The sequence below is a fragment of the Entelurus aequoreus genome, linkage group LG11 (genome assembly GCF_033978785.1).
Source record: "Entelurus aequoreus isolate RoL-2023_Sb linkage group LG11, RoL_Eaeq_v1.1, whole genome shotgun sequence".
Taxonomy (NCBI): domain Eukaryota; kingdom Metazoa; phylum Chordata; class Actinopteri; order Syngnathiformes; family Syngnathidae; genus Entelurus; species Entelurus aequoreus.
Genome location: NC_084741.1, coordinates 13,636,151 through 13,657,028, shown reverse-complemented (window position 1 = coordinate 13,657,028; position 20,878 = coordinate 13,636,151). Strand labels below are relative to the sequence as shown.

General features: G+C 32.8%; 1 protein-coding gene across 1 annotated transcript; it reads right to left on the bottom strand.

Annotated features, from left to right (window-relative positions):
- Nucleotides 1–2,266: 2,266 nt before the first annotated feature.
- rcvrn2 (recoverin 2) lies at nt 2,267–20,429 on the bottom strand. The gene is made up of 3 exons (XM_062062541.1): nt 19,952–20,429; nt 5,124–5,235; nt 2,267–2,511 (listed from the first exon to the last, which is right to left on the bottom strand). The coding sequence occupies exons 1-3, from the start codon at nt 20,330–20,332 to the stop codon at nt 2,423–2,425; spliced, it is 582 nt and encodes a 193-aa protein (XP_061918525.1). The 5' UTR covers nt 20,333–20,429; the 3' UTR covers nt 2,267–2,422.
- Between the last annotated feature and the right edge of the window lie 449 nt (nt 20,430–20,878).

Here is a 20,878-nt window from a genome sequence, read left to right as displayed (position 1 = left end):
TCATCTAATGGCCTAATTCAAAATATGTTTTATTTGTTTTTGTGGGATTGCATGCAACTCAAGCAGAAATAAACTTTAATATGAGGATAATATTCTGATGAATTTTTCTATCATTTCATCAGAATTACACTGCAAAAGTGTGAAAAATCAATGTTGGACTAATAAGTTGTACAAAAGAAATGAACATCCAATAATATGTTTTATTTTACAATACATAATAATACACAAGAGGTAGCATAGAATAGAAGTGTAGTCAATAGTAATAATAATAACTACTGTAAAAAACATCAATCAGCTATGACACAATATGATTTATCTCACTAGAAATGCCATTTGTAGACAACCCTAACGTATCACCACGGACAGCTTTTCTCACTACAAAGCATAACATTTGTATTCCCATTCTGAATTTATTCATAATATAAAAAAATCTATTTAATTTTTTCAAGGATTGACTTTTAAAAATACATTTTTACGACCACGTCCCTGCTTACTTATGTCATACTGCACATCTTTTATAACCTCTTCTGAAAAGTTGTATCATTTTTATTCCCAAATAATAAATTCAGTTTAAATTGAAAATCAATGCTGAATCCAATCTTCAACCCAATAATTGAAATCAAATTAAATCTTGAGTCGTTATTCCTAATAAATGACATTTTCTCTAAAGTACGATCATTAAATATCAATTTTAAAAAAAAACGACAACATTACTGCTATTGCTGGTCTAAAATAGTTCATATTTTCACTATAAAATATTTTTTTATATTAAGCTGCTCCATATCAAATACATGAATATCATAATTTTTATTAGCCTACAATATTTATGTGGAACCCAAATGCTAAGTTATGGAACACTTTGACATAGAAAATATTCATGCAAGAATAAAGTTATTCCGGTCAAAAATGTTAAATGAGTGCTGTCAAAGTTAACGAGTTAACTCGTGCGATTAATCACAATATATTGTTCAATTAATCACATATATTCACATATTAATCACACAACATCATTCAATTAATCATGTATAATCACAACATGTAATTACAATAATCATGTTTTATCACAGATTAATAACAAAATATTACTCAATAATCATGTATATTCACAGATTAATCACAAAACATTTTAATTAATCATGTATATTCACGGATTAATCAGGAAATATCATGCATTGTGTCAAAATATTGGGTTCTTATTTGAAGTTAATTTGAATAATTGAATTATAATTAGTCTTTTTCATTTTGATTAATTTCAATTTGTCTGAATTAAAAACTAATTATTGTATGACAGCATTAATTTAAATATATTTTGTATTTCTTAAATATTATCTTTCATACCAAACAACTTTAAAATAGATATTTATAGAAAATATAAACTATTTAATACTCTTAAGAAAAGAGAAAATGTTGATGAAAGTGTAAAAGTAAGTGCTGATTATTGTTTGAGTGGTCCATAGTGGATGATTATTGTTTGAGTGGTCCGTAGTGGATGATTATTGTTTGAGTGGTCCATAGTGGATGATTATTGTTTGAGTGGTCCATAGTGGATGATTATTGTTTGAGTGGTCCATAGTGGATGATTATTGTTCGAGTGGTCCATAGTGGATGATTATTGTTCGAGTGGTCCATAGTGGATGATTATTGTTGGAGTGGTCTATAGTGGATGATTATTGTTTGAGTGGTCCATAGTGGATGATTATTGTTTGAGTGGTCCATAGTGGATGATTATTGTTTGAGTGGTCCATAGTGGATGATTATTGTTTGAGTGGTCCATAGTGGATGATTATTGTTAGAGTGTTTCATAGTGGATGATTATTGTTTGAGTGGTCCATTGTGGATGATTATTGTTTGAGTGGTCCATAGTGGATGATTATTGTTTGAGTGGTCCATAGTGGATGATTATTGTTTGAGTGGTCCATAGTGGATGATTATTGTTTGAGTGGTCCATAGTGGATGATTATTGTTTGAGTGGTCCATAGTGGATGATTATTGTTTGAGTGGTCCATAGTGGATGATTATTGTTTGAGTGGTCCATAGTGGATGATTATTGTTTGAGTGGTCCATAGTGGATGATTATTGTTTGAGTGGTCCATAGTGGATGATTATTGTTAGAGTGTTTCATAGTGGATGATTATTGTTTGAGTGGTCCATTGTGGATGATTATTGTTTGAGTGGTCCATAGTGGATGATTATTGTTTGAGTGGTCCATAGTGGATGATTATTGTTAGAGTGGTCCATAGTGGATGATTATTGTTAGAGTGGTCCATAGTGGATGATTATTGTTTGAGTGGTCCATAGTGGATGATTATTGTTTGAGTGGTCCATAGTGGATTTTATATTGTTTGAGTGGTCCGTAGTGGATGATTATTGTTTGAGTGGTCCATAGTGGATGATTATTGTTTGAGTGGTCCGTAGTGGATGATTATTGTTTGAGTGGTCCGTAGTGGATGAGTCGCATTGCATTTTCATTCTCAATAACTCCTGTGATGAATTCTCCTTCAGCCAGTCTTTCTGCCAGGAAACAAACAAACAATGACATTCTTTAAATATCTTCTATCTGATTTCATCTTGCATGCTAACTAACTAACTAACTCACTAACTCACTCACTCACTCACTCACTCACTCACTCACTCACTCACTCACTCACTAACTAAACTACTAACTATGTACCTAACTAAACAACATACTGACTGACTGACTAACTAACCGACTTTGTGACTGACCGAATGACTAACAAACTGACTAACTAACCTACTGACTGACTAAGTAACTAACTAACCTGCCTAGTGACTGACCAACTGACTAAATACCTACCTGACTAACCTACTGGCTGACATGTAACTACCTAACTAACCAACCTACTGACTAACTAACCTACTGACTGACTAAGTAACTAACTAACCATCCTAGTGACTGACCAACTGTCTAAATAACTACCTGACTAAACTACTGACTGACTATGTAACTAACTAACTAACTAACTAACTAACTAACTAACCTATTGACTGACTAAGTAAAAAGCTAACTGACCAACCTACTGACTGACTGATTAACTAACCAACCTGTTGACTAACTGACTGACTAACTAAGTAACTACCTAACTAACTAGCCAACTTACTGACTAAGTAACTACCCAACTAACTAACCAACCTGCCTACTGACTGACTAAGTAACAACCTAAGTAACCAACCTACTGACTGACGGACGGACTGACTGACTGACTACCCAACCTAGTGACTGGCTGACTGACCAACAACTGACTAATTAACTAACCTACTGACTGACTAAGTAACTAACTAACCAGCTGACTAAATAACTACCTGACTAACCTACTGACTGACTGTGTAACTACCTAACTAACCAACCTACAGACTGACTGACTAACTAAATAACTAACTAACTAACCCACTGACTGACTAATTAACTGCCTAACTAGCCAACTTACTGACTAAGTAACTAACTAATTAACTAACCAACATGTCTACTGACTGTCTAAGTAACTACCTAAGTAACTAACCAACCTGCTGACTGACTAACTACTTAACTAACCAACCAACCTACGGACTTAGTAACTACCGAACTAACCTACTAATTGCATAAACATATATCTAACTAACTAACCTACTGACTGACTAAGTAACTACCTAACTAACTAACCAACCAATACATTTATTTATAAAGCGTTTTTCACAGATAAAATCACAAAGCGCTGTACAATAACTAACTAACCAACCTACTGACTGACTAACCTACTAACTAACTTATCTCTAACATTAGCAAATGTGTGGAGCTGGTCATAAATGTTAAGGATTGATATAACTTGAGGTCAATTGAAGTATTTTAACTTCCAGAATAAATAAAAAGAGTGTTAATACAATTGTAAGTTGATCTATAATTGATATACAATCTTGTGCAGAGGTGTACTTATAACAATTGTAGTCACACATGATACTGTAACTCTCTCTCTCTCTCTCTCTCTCTCTCTCTCTCTCTCTCTCTCTCTCTCTCTCTCTCTATCTCTCTCTCTCTCTCTCTCTCTCTGTCACTCTAACTCTCTCTCTCTTCCTCTGTCACTCTCTCACTCTAACACTTTTACTTGCTTGCTCTCTCTAACTATTTTTAACTCTCTCTCTCTTGCTCTCTATCTCTATTTGTATCTCTATCTCTCTCTCCCCTCTCTCTCACTCTCTCTGTCTCTGTCTCTGTCTCTCTCTCTCTGTATTTCTGTCTCTCTTTGTCTCTCTGTCTCTGTCTGTCTCTCTCTCTTTCTCTCTCTCTGTATTTCTGTCTCTCTCTGTCTCTCTCTCGCTCTCTCTCTGTCTCTGTCTGTCTCTCTCTCTGTCTCTCTTTGTCTCTCTCTGTCTCTGTCTGTCTCTCTCTCTGTCTCTCTTTGTCTCTCTGTCTCTGTCTGCCTCTCTCTCTGTCTCTCTCTCTCTCTGTATTTCTGTCTCTCTCTGTCTCTCCCTCTCTCTATGTCTCTCTCTCTCTCTCTGTATTTCTGTCTCTCTCTGTCTCTCTCTCTCTATCTCTCTCTCGCTCTCTCTCTGTCTCTCTTTGTCTCTCTGTCTCTGTCTCTCTCTCTCTGTATTTCTGTCTCTCTCTGTCTCTCCCTCTCTCTCTATGTCTCTCTCTCTCTCTGTCTCCCTCTCTCTCTCTCTCTCTCTCTGTATTTCTGTCTCTCGCTCTCTCTCTCTGTCTCTCTTTGTCTCTCTTTGTCTCTCTCTCTCTCTCTCTGTATTTCTGTCTCTCTCTGTCTGTCCCTCTCTCTCTATGTCTCTTTCTTTCTCTTTCTCTCTCTCGCTCTGTATTTCTCTCTCTCTCTCCCTCTCCCTCTCCCTCTCTCTCTCTCTCTCTCTCTCTCTCTCTCTCTCTCTCTCTCTCTCTCTGTATTTCTGTCTCTCTCGGTCCCTCCCTCTATCTCTATGTCTCTCTCCTCTCTCTCTCTCTCTCTCTCTCTCTCTCTCTCTCTCTCTCTCTCTCTCTCTCTCTCTCTCTCTCTCTCTCTCTCTCTCTCTCTCTCAAACCCCCTACTACTAATGCTACTACTACTAGTGCTACTACTACAACAACAAGTAGTGCTACTACTACTACTAGTACTAGTAGTAGTAGTAGTTTGTCTGACCGTTGTCTTTCTTGTCAAAGAAGGACCAGAGTTTATCGGCTCTCTTCTCAGGAGTGTTTTCATCCTCAGCTAATTTGCTCTGCTCCTCCTTGGGGATCAGCTTGAAGATGGCCTGGAAGATCAACAACATCTTTCACAAGTCTACCCTCCTAAATCCTGTACATACTGTAAATACTGTACATACTGTAAATACTGCACATACTGTACATACTGCCAATACAATAATGCTCACGCTGAACAATTGCAAATCCAACTTTTATTGCAAAAATACTCTCAAGTTGCACAAAAGCTAACTTGTTTTGTTTTTGTCATATGCAGTACAATGAATATTTAGTATTGTGTTTACATAGTACAGTGTATATAGTATAGTAAAGTATATTTGTAAGTATATATGACTTTATTGACATCTGCACATGCGAGACACACAATAGCTTATGAACTTTTTTAGTACATAACTTCCCAGTTTTAACCCAATAATTACTACCAGATCTATACTCTAGTATGTACATTGTAAATAATAGTCATACACTGGTATGTACATTGTAAATAATAGTAATACACTAGTATGTACATTGTAAATAATAGTAATACACTGGTATGTACATTGTAAATAATAGTAATACACTGGTATGTACATTGTAAATAATAGTAATACACTATTATGTACATTGTAAATAATAGTCATACACTGGTATGTACATTGTAAATAATAGTAATACACTAGTATGTACATTGTAAATAATAGTAATACACTGGTATGTACATTGTCAATAATAGTCATAAACTAGTATGTACATTGTAAATAACAGTCATACACTAGTATGTACATTGTAAATAATAGTCATACACTAGTATGTACATTGTAAATAATAGTCATACACTGGTATGTACATTGTAAATAATAGTAATACACTGGTATGTACATTGTAAATGATAGTAATACACTAGTATGTACATTGTAAATAATAGTAATACACTGGTATGTACATTGTAAATAATAGTAATACACTAGTATGTACCTTGTAAATAATAGTAATACACTGGTATGTACCTTGTTAATAATAGTAATACACTGGTATGTACATTGTAAATAATAGTAGTATGTACCTTGTAAATAATAGTAATACACTGGTATGTACATTGTAAATAATAGTAATACACTGGTATGTACATTGTAAATAATAGTAATACACTAGTATGTACATTGTAAATAATAGTCATACACTAGTATGTACATTGTAAATAATAGTAATACACTAGTATGCACATTGTAAATAATAGTAATACACTAGTATGCACATTGTATATAATAGTAATACACTAGTATGTACATTATAAATAATAGTAATACACTAGTATGCACATTGTAAATAATAGTAATACACTAGTATGTACATTGTAAATAATAGTAATACACTAGTATGTACATTGTAAATAATAGTAATACACTAGTATGTACTTTTGTAAATAATAGTAATATACTACTATGTACATTGTAAATAATAGTAATACACTATTATGTATAGAGATGTCCGATAATATCGGCCTGCCGATATATGCGTTAAAGTTAAAGTTAAAGTTAAAGTACCAATGATTGTCACACACACACTAGGTGTGGTGAAATTTGTCCTCTGCATTTGACGTTAAAATGTAATATCGGAAATTATCGGTATCGGTTTTTTTATTATCGGTATCGGGTTGTTTTTTTGTTGTTGTTTTTTTTTTTTTTTATTAAATCAACATAAAAAACACAAGATACACTTACAATTAGTGCACCAACCCAAAAAACCTCCCTCCCCATTCACACAAAAGGGTTGTTTCTTTCTGTTATTAATATTCTGGTTCCTACATTATATATCAATATATATCAATACAGTCTGCAAGGGATACAGTCCGTAAGCACACATGATTGTGCGTGCTGCTGGTCCACTAATAGTACTAAACTTTAACAGTTAATTTTACTAATTTTCATTCATTACTAGTTTCTATGTAACTGTTTTTATATTGTTGTACTTTCTTTTTTATTCAAGAAAATGTTTTTAATTTATTTATCTTATTTTACTAATTTTTAAAAAAAGTACCTTATCTTCACCATACCTGGTTGTCCAAATTAGGCATAATAATGTGTTAATTCCACGACTGCATTTATCGGTTGATATCGGTATCGGTTGATATCGGTATCGGTAATTAAAGAGTTGGACAATATCGGAATATCGGATATCGGCAAAAAGCCATTATCGGACATCCCTAATTATGTACATTATAAATAATAGTAAGGGTATTCTACACACATCCCATAATAATCACAACATGACAAATTGCACATTTGAATAAGCCTAACTTATTTTTACACTTCACTTCTTTTTGATGTTTGTTTGTTGACATTTGATGTGACGAAATACTCACCATGTGACTTTAAACATTTTTAATAACATTATTTTGTCACCAAGCTTTTATGATCCCAGCTGACTGCCTTTGAATCGTGTTGGACCTCAGACGTCCTGCAGTAGTCTTTGCAGTACTCCATGTTTGTCAACAAACAAACAAACAGAGTTGACAGTATTTGCATGTCTTCCATGTTTGTCAACAAACAAAGTTGGCAGTATTTGCATGTACTCTGTTGGTCAACAAAGTTCACAATCAGAAGTGAGGAAGAGTGCAGGTTGAAGTGTTCCACTTTAGGGAGGAGGCACATTTAAGACACTTGGATTTAAGGCACTTAGATTAGCGACACTTAGATTAGGGAGGATTAGAGAGAAGAGTCAGGCTCCCCGCCAAACGCTGCTCACATCTCCTCGCCGCCATTTTGGCTCGCCACCTTTCAATTATGTCATCTCAACGCTTCCATTGCTTCCTTATAGGATTGTGCTATTATTTTATTATTATTGTGTTATACGTTTATTATTGTGTGGACAAGTGGTAGAAAATGGATGGATGGATATAATTTTAATAATGTAATATGTTAACAAATTATTATTTTGTTATTATGTTATTTTATCTTGTTATCGTGTTATTCGTTTATTATTGTGTGGACAAGTGGTAGAAAATGGATGGATGGATATAATTTTAATAATGTAATATGTTAACAAATTATTATTTTGTTATTATGTTATTTTATCTTGTTATCGTGTTATTCGTTTATTATTGTGTTATTGCTTCATTATTGTGTTATTATTTATCATTGTTATTTTATTAATGTGTAATTTTATTATTGTGTTATTTTATTATGTTATTTAATTGTTGTTATTATTTATTGTCTTATTGATTTATTAATGTGTTATTTTATTATGTAAATTAAATATTGTTTTATTAGTTTATTATTGCATTGGTATTTTATTGTGAATATATTCTTGTATTTATTTATTTATTGTTTTATTTTTATTGTTTTGATATTGTTATTGTATTATTGTTGTTGTTTTTTATTTTGTTATTGTATCATTGCTTTATTGTGTTATTAGTTCATTATTGTGTTATTGGTTTAATGTTGTTGTTTTATTGTTGTTATTTTATTATGTTATAATGTACTATTGTGTTCAATTATTTTTGTGTTATTAAATTAATGTATTATTTTATTATGTTTTATTGTTTTATCGTTATTATTATTATTATCGTTTTTAATCATATTTATTTTTATATTGGTTTTATATTTATTTATTTTTTGTTTTTATTCAGTCATTGGTGGAGCTAAGGATAATATTTGAATATTGTTTTTAATATTGTTGTGCAGCACTTTGGAAACATTTTTGTGGTTTAAATGTGCTATATAAATCAAGTGGATTTGATTGGATTGGATTTTATTCGTTTATTATTGCTTTAGTATTTTATTGTATTTATAAATTTTTGTTTTATTTGTATTGTTTTAATATTGTGTTATTTTATTATTATGTTATTACTTTATTACTGTGTTGTTATTGTATTATTTAGTTTTTAATTGTTTTTTTTGTTATTTTAGTGTTATTGCGATTTTATTGTATAATTGCTTTATTATTGTGTTAGTTCATTATTGTGTTATTTTTTAATTATTTTTTATTAGTGTTATTTTGTCATTATGTTATAATGTACTATTGTGTTAAATTATTTTTGTTTTATTATTCTATTAGTGTGTTATTATGTGGTTATTATGTTATATTATTTTTATTTCTTTATTGTATTATTTTTATTGTGTTATTGCTTTATTATTGTGGTATTTTATTTAGTGTTCTTATTTCATTATGTTTAATTATTTTATTATAATTTGAAAAATATTTTGTCATTTATTAGTGTGTTATTAGTTTATTGTTGTGTTATTGTTTTGTTTTTGCGTTGTTAGTCTATCATTATTTTTTATGTTTTTATTTTATTTTTATGTTTTTTAAATGTATGTGTTATTTTATTATTGTGTTTATGGTTTTATTTTATTAGTGTTTTTATTTCATTTTTCTGTTTTGTTTATTTTTGTGTTATTTTATTATTTTGTCGCTTTATTATTGTGTTGTTGTTGTAGTATTGTGTGTTGTAGTAGTATTTTGTTCTTTCATGTTTGTGTTATTATTTTATCATTGTGTTATTGCAGCCACTCTGTAACCTTTCACCAGTCACTATAAGTAATATTTGAACGTTCATATTTAGTCATCAGCCCAGCATTTGTTCTGCTTTTTAACTACTGTATGTTTGTGAAAGTACATTCCTGTCTTAATTGTTGTTTATGTGCAGAAAACTACTTCCTGTCACTCAGATCTGCTCTAAACAACATGAGCAGCAACAGATGAGCTGTGATATTAATTTGAAGGTAATTATATTCTTTTAATATGATCATCTACCAATTATTATTCGCTGATAATTCCTGCGTCACACTTCCAAGTTTCTGCTTTTAAATATCGCTGATTTTGTTGTGGTTTTTTAAATAATTTTCTACATATATTTGTGCTAAATGGAGCACTTTCAAGCATACAAATGTAATAACAATATGAATATTACAGTAATATTTGCCAGAAGATGAGACCAAACCAATGAGAGTGTGACGTTCAGTATCCTGGTCACTGATTGGCTCAGGCAGTATTGCTACAGTATATATAGAGGAGTGCAAAGGTGACTAAAAGTGTTATTTCATATTTAGACTCCTACAAGTTTGTTCAAAACAAATTATTTAGAAGAGAGTTAATTGGTTACTTGTGTGTAGTAAATGAAAACATATTTGATTTATAATTCATTTCTACTGTACTGAAATTCATTTTAATAGTAATAATGATAAACGAAGGATTTGTGAATTCAAAATAAAATGGTAATATTTAAAAAATCATTCTTCCCATCAAAATGAGTGACTTATTTGTTTAAAGTCTTCCTATATTTGGAACATTTATCTTCAATACTTTAAATATATATTTTTACCACCAGTTGTAAGTCAAGTAAAAATGTTTTTTTTACAACTTTAGAGGTTCTGGTGCTAAGTCCAGTCCTGGGTTCAAACGTGGAACCGTGAGTCTCCTGTGGAGCAGCGCTGGACAATGAGCTCTCAGTTCATTTTCTAGCGTGGCTCTTAAGTAACGTTCACAGCGCTCTGCCATGCTGTGTATATATATGTATATATATATACATGTGTGTATATATATACACATATATGTGTAAAATTATGTAAAGATATATATTAAGGTATGTAACGGTATGTTACGGTATGTAATGATATTTATTAGGGTACGTAACGTATGTAAAGGTAAATTATGGTATGTCAGATTATGTAACGATATATATTAGGGTATGTTACGGTGTGTTAGATTATGTAACAATATATATTAGGGTATGTAACGATATATATTAGGGCATGTTACGATATGTTAGATTATGTAACGTATATATTAGGGTATGTAACAGTATATATTAGGGTATGTAAGGGTACATTACGGTATGTTAGATTATGTAACGATGTATGTTAGGGTATGTAACGGTACGTTAGATTATGTAAAGATATATATTAGGTATGTTAGGGTATGTAACGATATATAGTAGGGTATGTTATGGCATATATTAGGGTATGTTAGATTATGTAACGATATATATTAGGGTATGTAACGTATGTTAGGATATGTAACAATATATATTAGGGTATGTAACGATATGTTAGTGTATGTAACGATATATGTATTAAGTTATGTAACAGTATGTATTAGGGTATGTTAGATTATGTAACGGTACATATTAGGGTATGTAACGGTATGTAACGATATATTAAGTTATGTAACGTATATATTAGGGTATGTAACGATATATTAAGTTATGTAACGGTATATATTAGGGTATGTTAGATGATGTAACGATGTATATTAGGGTATGTTACGGTATGTTAGATTATGTAGCAATATATATTAGGGTATGTAACGATATATATTAGGGAATGTTACGATATGTTAGATTATGTAACGTATATATTAGGGTATGTAACAGTATATATTAGGGTATGTAAGGGTACATTACGGTATGTTAGATTATGTAACAATGTATGTTAGGGTATGTAACGGTACGTTAGATTATGTAAAGATATATATTAGGTATGTTAGGGTATGTAACGATATATAGTAGGGTATGTTATGGCATATATTAGGGTATGTTAGATTATGTAACGATATATATTAGGGTATGTAACGTATGTTAGGATATGTAACAATATATATTAGGGTATGTAACGATATGTTAGTGTATGTAACGATATATGTATTAAGTAATGTAACAGTATGTATTAGGGTATGTTAGATTATGTAACGGTACATATTAGGGTATGTAACGGTATGTAACGATATATTAAGTTATGTAACGTATATATTAGGGTATGTAACGATATATTAAGTTATGTAACGGTATATATTAGGGTATGTTAGATGATGTAACGATGTATATTAGGGTATGTTACGGTATGTTAGATTATGTAACAATATATATTAGGGTATGTAACGATATATATTAGGGCATGTTACGATATGTTAGATTATGTAACGTATATATTAGGGTATGTAACAGTATATATTAGGGTATGTAAGGGTACATTACGGTATGTTAGATTATGTAACAATGTATGTTAGGGTATGTAACGGTACGTTAGATTATGTAAAGATATATAGCGATGCTGAGATCATTATCCATGCGTTCGTTACATCTCGTCTCGATTACTGTAACGTATTATTTTCGGGCCTCCCTATGTCTAGCATTAAAAGATTACAGATGGTACAAAATGCGGCTGCTAGACTTTTGACAAAAACAAGAAAGTTTGATCATATTACGCCTATACTGGCTCACTTGCACTGGCTTCCTGTGCACCTAAGATGCGACTTTAAGGTTTTACTACTTACGTATAAAATACTACACGGTCAAGCTCCTGCCTATCTTGCCGATTGTATTGTACCATATGTCCCGGCAAGAAATCTGCGTTCAAAGAACTCCGGCTTATTAGTGATTCCCAGAGCCAAAAAAAGTCTGCGGGCTATAGAGCGTTTTCTATTCGGGCTCCAATATTATGGAATGCCCTCCCGGTAAAAGTTAGAGATGCTACCTCAGTAGAAGCATTTAAGTCTCATCTTAAAACTCATTTGTATACTCTAGCCTTTAAATAGACTCCCTTTTTAGACCAGTTGATCTGCCGTTTCTTTTCTTTTCTTTTCTACTCTGCTCCGGGGTGGACCACTAGCCTGTTCATCAGATGGGGACATCTCTACGCTGCTGACCCGTCTCCACTCGGGATGGTTCCCGCTGGCCCCACCATGGACTGGACTTTCGCTGATGTGTTGGACTTTCACAATATTATGTCAGACCCACTCGACACCGAGGATGTCGTTGTGGCTTGTACAGCCCTTTGAGACACTTGTGATTTAGGGCTATATAAATAAACATTGATTGATGATTGATTGATATATTAGGGTATGTAACAGTATATATTAGGGTATGTAAGGGTACATTACGGTATGTTAGATTATGTAACGATGTATGTTAGGGTATGTAACGGTACGTTAGATTATGTAAAGATATATATTAGGTATGTTAGGGTATGTAACGATATATAGTAGGGTATGTTATGGCATATATTAGGGTATGTTAGATTATGTAACGATATATATTAGGGTATGTAACGTATGTTAGGATATGTAACAATATATATTAGGGTATGTAACGATATGTTAGTGTATGTAACGATATATGTATTAAGTTATGTAACAGTATGTATTAGGGTATGTTAGATTATGTAACGGTACATATTAGGGTATGTAACGGTATGTAACGATATATTAAGTTATGTAACGTATATATTAGGGTATGTAACGATATATTAAGTTATGTAACGGTATATATTAGGGTATGTTAGATGATGTAACGATGTATATTAGGGTATGTTACGGTATGTTAGATTATGTAGCAATATATATTAGGGTATGTAACGATATATATTAGGGAATGTTACGATATGTTAGATTATGTAACGTATATATTAGGGTATGTAACAGTATATATTAGGGTATGTAAGGGTACATTACGGTATGTTAGATTATGTAACAATGTATGTTAGGGTATGTAACGGTACGTTAGATTATGTAAAGATATATATTAGGTATGTTAGGGTATGTAACGATATATAGTAGGGTATGTTATGGCATATATTAGGGTATGTTAGATTATGTAACGATATATATTAGGGTATGTAACGTATGTTAGGATATGTAACAATATATATTAGGGTATGTAACGATATGTTAGTGTATGTAACGATATATGTATTAAGTTATGTAACAGTATGTATTAGGGTATGTTAGATTATGTAACGGTACATATTAGGGTATGTAACGGTATGTAACGATATATTAAGTTATGTAACGTATATATTAGGGTATGTAACGATATATTAAGTTATGTAACGGTATATATTAGGGTATGTTAGATGATGTAACGATGTATATTAGGGTATGTTACGGTATGTTAGATTATGTAACAATATATATTAGGGTATGTAACGATATATATTAGGGCATGTTACGATATGTTAGATTATGTAACGTATATATTAGGGTATGTAACAGTATATATTAGGGTATGTAAGGGTACATTACGGTATGTTAGATTATGTAACGATGTATGTTAGGGTATGTAACGGTACGTTAGATTATGTAAAGATATATATTAGGTATGTTAGGGTATGTAACGATATATAGTAGGGTATGTTATGGCATATATTAGGGTATGTTAGATTATGTAACGATATATATTAGGGTATGTAACGTATGTTAGGATATGTAACAATATATATTAGGGTATGTAACGATATGTTAGTGTATGTAACGATATATGTATTAAGTTATGTAACAGTATGTATTAGGGTATGTTAGATTATGTAACGGTACATATTAGGGTATGTAACGGTATGTAACGATATATTAAGTTATGTAACGTATATATTAGGGTATGTAACGATATATTAAGTTATGTAACGGTATATATTAGGGTATGTTAGATGATGTAACGATGTATATTAGGGTATGTTACGGTATGTTAGATTATGTAGCAATATATATTAGGGTATGTAACGATATATATTAGGGAATGTTACGATATGTTAGATTATGTAACGTATATATTAGGGTATGTAACAGTATATATTAGGGTATGTAAGGGTACATTACGGTATGTTAGATTATGTAACAATGTATGTTAGGGTATGTAACGGTACGTTAGATTATGTAAAGATATATATTAGGTATGTTAGGGTATGTAACGATATATAGTAGGGTATGTTATGGCATATATTAGGGTATGTTAGATTATGTAACGATATATATTAGGGTATGTAACGTATGTTAGGATATGTAACAATATATATTAGGGTATGTAACGATATGTTAGTGTATGTAACGATATATGTATTAAGTTATGTAACAGTATGTATTAGGGTATGTTAGATTATGTAACGGTACATATTAGGGTATGTAACGGTATGTAACGATATATTAAGTTATGTAACGTATATATTAGGGTATGTAACGATATATTAAGTTATGTAACGGTATATATTAGGGTATGTTAGATGATGTAACGATGTATATTAGGGTATGTTACGGTATGTTAGATTATGTAACAATATATATTAGGGTATGTAACGATATATATTAGGGCATGTTACGATATGTTAGATTATGTAACGTATATATTAGGGTATGTAACAGTATATATTAGGGTATGTAAGGGTACATTACGGTATGTTAGATTATGTAACGATGTATGTTAGGGTATGTAACGGTACGTTAGATTATGTAAAGATATATATTAGGTATGTTAGGGTATGTAACGATATATAGTAGGGTATGTTATGGCATATATTAGGGTATGTTAGATTATGTAACGATATATATTAGGGTATGTAACGTATGTTAGGATATGTAACAATATATATTAGGGTATGTAACGATATGTTAGTGTATGTAACGATATATGTATTAAGTAATGTAACAGTATGTATTAGGGTATGTTAGATTATGTAACGGTACATATTAGGGTATGTAACGGTATGTAACGATATATTAAGTTATGTAACGTATATATTAGGGTATGTAACGATATATTAAGTTATGTAACGGTATATATTAGGGTATGTTAGATGATGTAACGATATATATTAGGGTATGTAACAGTATATATTAGGGTATGTAACTGTATGTAAGGGTACATTACAGTGTGTTAGATTATGTAACCATGTATATTAGGGTATAGAACGGTATTTTAGGGTATGTAATAATATACATTAGGGTATGTAAAGGTACGTTACGGTGTGTTAGATTATGTAACGATATATATTAGGGTATGTAACGGTATTTTAGGGTATGTAATGATATATATTAGGGTACGTAACGTATGTAAAGGTAAATTACGGTATGTCAGATTATGTAACGATATATATTAGGGTATGTTACGGTATGTTAGATTATGTAACAATATATATTAGGGTATGTAACGATATATATTAGGATATGTTACCATATGTTAGATTATGTAACGTATATATTAGGGTATGTAACAGTATATATTAGGGTATGTAAGGGTAAATTACGTTATGTTAGATTATGTAACAATGTATGTTAGGGTCTGTAACGGTACGTTAGATTATGTAAAGATATAGATTAGGTATGTTAGGGTATGTAACGATATATAGTAGGGTATGTTATGGTATATATTAGGGTATGTTACGGTATGTTAGATTATGTAACGATATATATTAGGGTATGTAACGTATGTTAGGATATGTAACAATATATATTAGGGTGTGTAACAGTATGAAAGAGTATGTTAGATTATGTAACAATATATATTAGGGTATGTAACGGTATGTTAAGATATGTAACAATATATTAGGGTATGTAACGGTATGTAAGAGTATGTTAGATTATGTAACAATATATATTAGGGTATGTTAGATTATGTAACAATATATATTAGGGTATGTGACGGCATGTTAGGGTATGTAACAATATGTATTAGGGTATATAACGGTATGTACTGGTATGTTGGATTATGTAATGATATATATTAGGGTATGTTAGGATTGTTAACGTATGTTAGGTTATGTAACGATATATATTAGGGTATGTAATGGTATGTTAGTTTATGTAACGATATATATTAGGGTATGTTATGGTATGTTAGATTATGTAACAATGTATATTAGGGTATGTAACGCATGTTAGGGTATGTTACAGTATGTTAGATTATGTAACAATATATATTACGGTATGTTACTGTACATATTAGGCTAAATAACAGTATCTTAGGGTATATTACTTAATTTAACGCTATGTTAGGGTATGTTACGGTATATATTAGGGTATGTAACGCTATTTTAGGTTATATTACGATATATATTAGGGTATGTAACGGTGTGTTAGGGTATGTAATGATATATATTAGGGTAAGTTACGGTATATATTAGGCTATATAACAGTCTCTTAGTGTATATTACTTTATTTAACGCTATGTTAGGGCATGGTACGGTATATATTAGGGTATGTTAGGGTATGTAACGATATATATTAGGGTATGTTACAGTATATATTAGGCTATATAACATTATCTTAGGGTATATTAATTTATTTAACGCTATGTAATGTATGTCATGATATATTACGGTATGTTTTAGGGTATGTTACGGTATATATTAGAGTATGTTATGTATGTTAGGGTATGTTATGTTATATAGTCTGCATATATTGGTATGTTAGGGTATTTTACCGTATATATTAGTGAAGTGAATTATATTTATATAGCACTTTTCACTAGCGACTCAAATTGCTTTATGTAGTGAAACCCATAATCTACATATTTAAACCAGTGTGGGTAAAGTGTCTTGCCCAAGGACACAACAGTAGTGACAAGGATGGCGGAAGCGGGGATTGAACCTGGAACCCTCAAGTCGCTGGCACGGTCGCTCTAGCAACCAAGCCACGCCACCATAATATTAGGGTATGTTACGGTATGTAATACTATGTTAGGGTGTATTATCAGGGTATATTATGGTATGTTATTTCAGGGTGTGTTAAGGTTTATTAGGGTATGTTATGGTATGATACATGTGTTAGGGTATGTTACGGTAAGTTAAGGTATGATACAGTATGTTACATGTGTTAGGGTGTGTTATGGTATGTTACAGTATATTAGGGTGTGTTACAGTATGTTAGCGTATGATACGGTATGTTAGGGTGTGTTACAGTATGTTATGGTATGTTTCGTATGTTACGGTGTATTATGGTATGTTGCAGTAGTTACGGTATCATATGGTGTGTTATGGTATGTTATGGTGTGTTACGATATGTTAGGGTATGATGTGATGTGTTAGGGCGTGTAACATTATGTTACTGTATGTCAAGTGTGTTATGGTGTGTTACTTGTGTCAGGGTATCTTATGGTATGACGTGGTATTTTATGGTGTGTTACAAAATGCTGTGTGTTACAGTATGTTTGGGTGTGTTACGGTATGTTAGGGTATGTTAGGGTATGTTAAGTTATGTTAGGATATTTCACAGTATGTTACATTAAGGGTCTATCAGGGTATGTTACGTATATTAGGGTGTTTTAGGTATTTTACAGTATGTTAGGGTGTGTTACAGTATGTTATGGTGTGTTACGGTATGTTAGGGTGTGTTTACAGTATGCTATGTTGTGTTACAGTATGTTATGGTATGTTACTGTGTATTACGGTATTTTGCGGTATGTTATGGTGTGTTACGATATGTTAGGGTATGATGCGATAGTTACGGTATCTTATGTGTGTTACGTATGTTATGGTGTGTTACGATATGTTAGGGTATGATGCGATAGTTACGGTATCTTATGTGTGTTACGGTATGTTATGGTGTGTTACGATATGTTAGGGTATGATGCGATAGTTACGGTATCTTATGTGTGTTACGGTATGTTATGGTGTGTTACGATATGTTAGGGTATGATGCGATAGTTACGGTATCTTATGTGTGTTACGGTATGTTATGGTGTGTTACGATATGTTAGGGTATGATGCGATAGTTACGGTATCTTATGTGTGTTACGATACGTTAGGGTATGATGTGATGTGTTAGGGCGTGTTACATTATGTTACGGTATGGCACGTGTGTTATGGTGTGTTACGATATGTTAGGGTATGATGCGATAGTTACGGTATCTTATGTGTGTTACCACACGTTAGGGTATGATGTGATGTGTTAGGGCGTGTTACATTATGTTACGGTATGTTATGGTGTGTTACGATGTGTTAGGGTATGATGCGATAGTTACGGTATCTTATGTGTGTTACGGTATGTTATGGTGTGTTACGATATGTTAGGGTATGATGCGATAGTTACGGTATCTTATGTGTGTTACGATACGTTAGGGTATGATGTGATGTGTTAGGGCGTGTTGCATTATGTTGCGGTATGGCAAGTGTGTTATGGTGTGTTACTTGTGTCGGGGTATCTTATGGTACGATGTGGTGTGTTATGGTGTGTTACAAAATGCTAGTGTGTTACAGTATGTTTGGGTGTTACGGTATGTTAGGGTATATTAGGGTATGTTAAGTTATATTAGGATATTTCACAGTATGTTACGTTAAGGGTCTATCAGGATATGTTACGTATATTAGGGTGTTTTAGGTATTTTACAGTATGTTCGGGTGTGTTACAGTATGTTACGGTATGTAAGGGTGTGTTTACAGTATGCTATGTTGTGTTACAGTATGTTATGGTATGTTACGGTGTATTACGGTATGTTGCGGTATGTTATGGTGTGTTACGATATGTTAGGGTATGATGCGATAGTTACGGTATCTTATGTGTGTTACGATATATGTTAGGGTATGATGCGATAGTTACGGTATCTTTTGTGTGTTGCGGTATGTTATGGTGTGTTACGATATGTTAGGGTATGATGCGATAGTTACGGTATCTTATGTGTGTTACGATACGTTAGGGTACGATGTGATGTGTTAGGGCGTGTTACATTATGTTACGGTATGGCACGTGTGTTATGGTGTGTTACTTGTGTCGGGGTATCTTATGGTACGATGTGGTGTGTTACAAAATGTCAGTACGTTTGGGTGTGTTACGGTATGTTCGGGTATTGTATGGTATGTTACAGTGTATTACAGTATGTAACGTATGTCAGGGTGTGTTACGTTACGGTATGATACAGTATGTTGCGTGTATTACGGTATGTTACTTGTGTCAGGGTATGGTATGGTGTGTTACAGAATATTATGGTATGTTTCTGGGTTGTATGTCAAAGAAGCAAGCAAACACTATGATGTGTTGTAAATATTGTAATATTACAAGCAAGCTGCTGGTTTTGTTGGATTTTACCTGGCAGATTTCCGTCACTTCGGTCTTGTTGATGTACCCGTTCTTGTCCACGTCGAAGAGCGAGAAGGCCCACTCCAGCTTCCTGGTGGTCTTGCCGCTGGAGGTCATGTGGAGGGCGATGATGTACTCCTTGAAGTCCAGCGTGCCGTCATCGTTGGTGTCGAAGGAGCGGAAGACGTGGCGGGCGTAGCTCTTGGCGTCGCTGTCGGGGAAGAAGCGGGCGTAGATCTGCTCGAACTCCTCGGGCGTGATGCGTCCGCCAGGGCACTGCTTCTGGAAGTTCTCGTACCACTGGCCGATCTCGCTCTCCGTGAACTTGGTGCTCAGCTTCAAGTCCTCCAGGATTTCTTTGGACAAGGCGCTGCTTGTGCTGTTCCCCATCTTTGCCGGTGCAACCCCTCCTCACGTGGAGGTCCCAGAGTCAGTTCAAGGGCCTTGAAAGGGGAGATGGAGAGAAGGAGACGGAGCTGTCGGGTGTGGCGAGTGCACGTCTGAGCAGATCAGTTTGGAGGTAAGTAGGGCAGGGGGACTCAGGAGGGACCAGGATCATTATGTTAATGCCGGATTTAAAGTGGCTCAGCTTTTGCCTGAAATCAACTTCTTTAACCGTCCTGAGACTCAGGAATCTTCCACACCTGACTGGAGGTGTGGCATACCAGACTAGACTGCAGTCCATTTACAGGCTGAAAATGTTGAAGAACTCTTAAAACCAAAATATTCACATTTTTATGTAAGGTTAGGGTGTTATAATATGTTAGATTATGTGACGTATATATATTAGGGTATGTAACAATATGTAAGGGTATGTTAGAATATGTAACAGTATATATTAGGGTATGTAACAATATGTAAGGGTATGTTAGAATATGTAACAGTATATATTAGGGTATGTTACGGTATGTTAGATTATGTAACGGTATATATTAG

What these genes read in the sequence shown, in the direction of transcription:
- rcvrn2 (XM_062062541.1), bottom strand. Translation starts at nt 20,332, where the DNA reads ATGGGGAACAGCACAAGCAGCGCCTTGTCCAAAGAAATCCTGGAGGAC. An exon ending in AAGTGACGGAAATCTGCCAG is followed by an intron (nt 5,236 to 19,951) that starts GTAAAATCCAAC and finishes TTGATCTTCCAG; the next exon opens with GCCATCTTCAAGCTGATCCC. An exon ending in CTTTGACAAGAAAGACAACG is followed by an intron (nt 2,512 to 5,123) that starts GTCAGACAAACT and finishes GTTTCCTGGCAG; the next exon opens with AAAGACTGGCTGAAGGAGAA.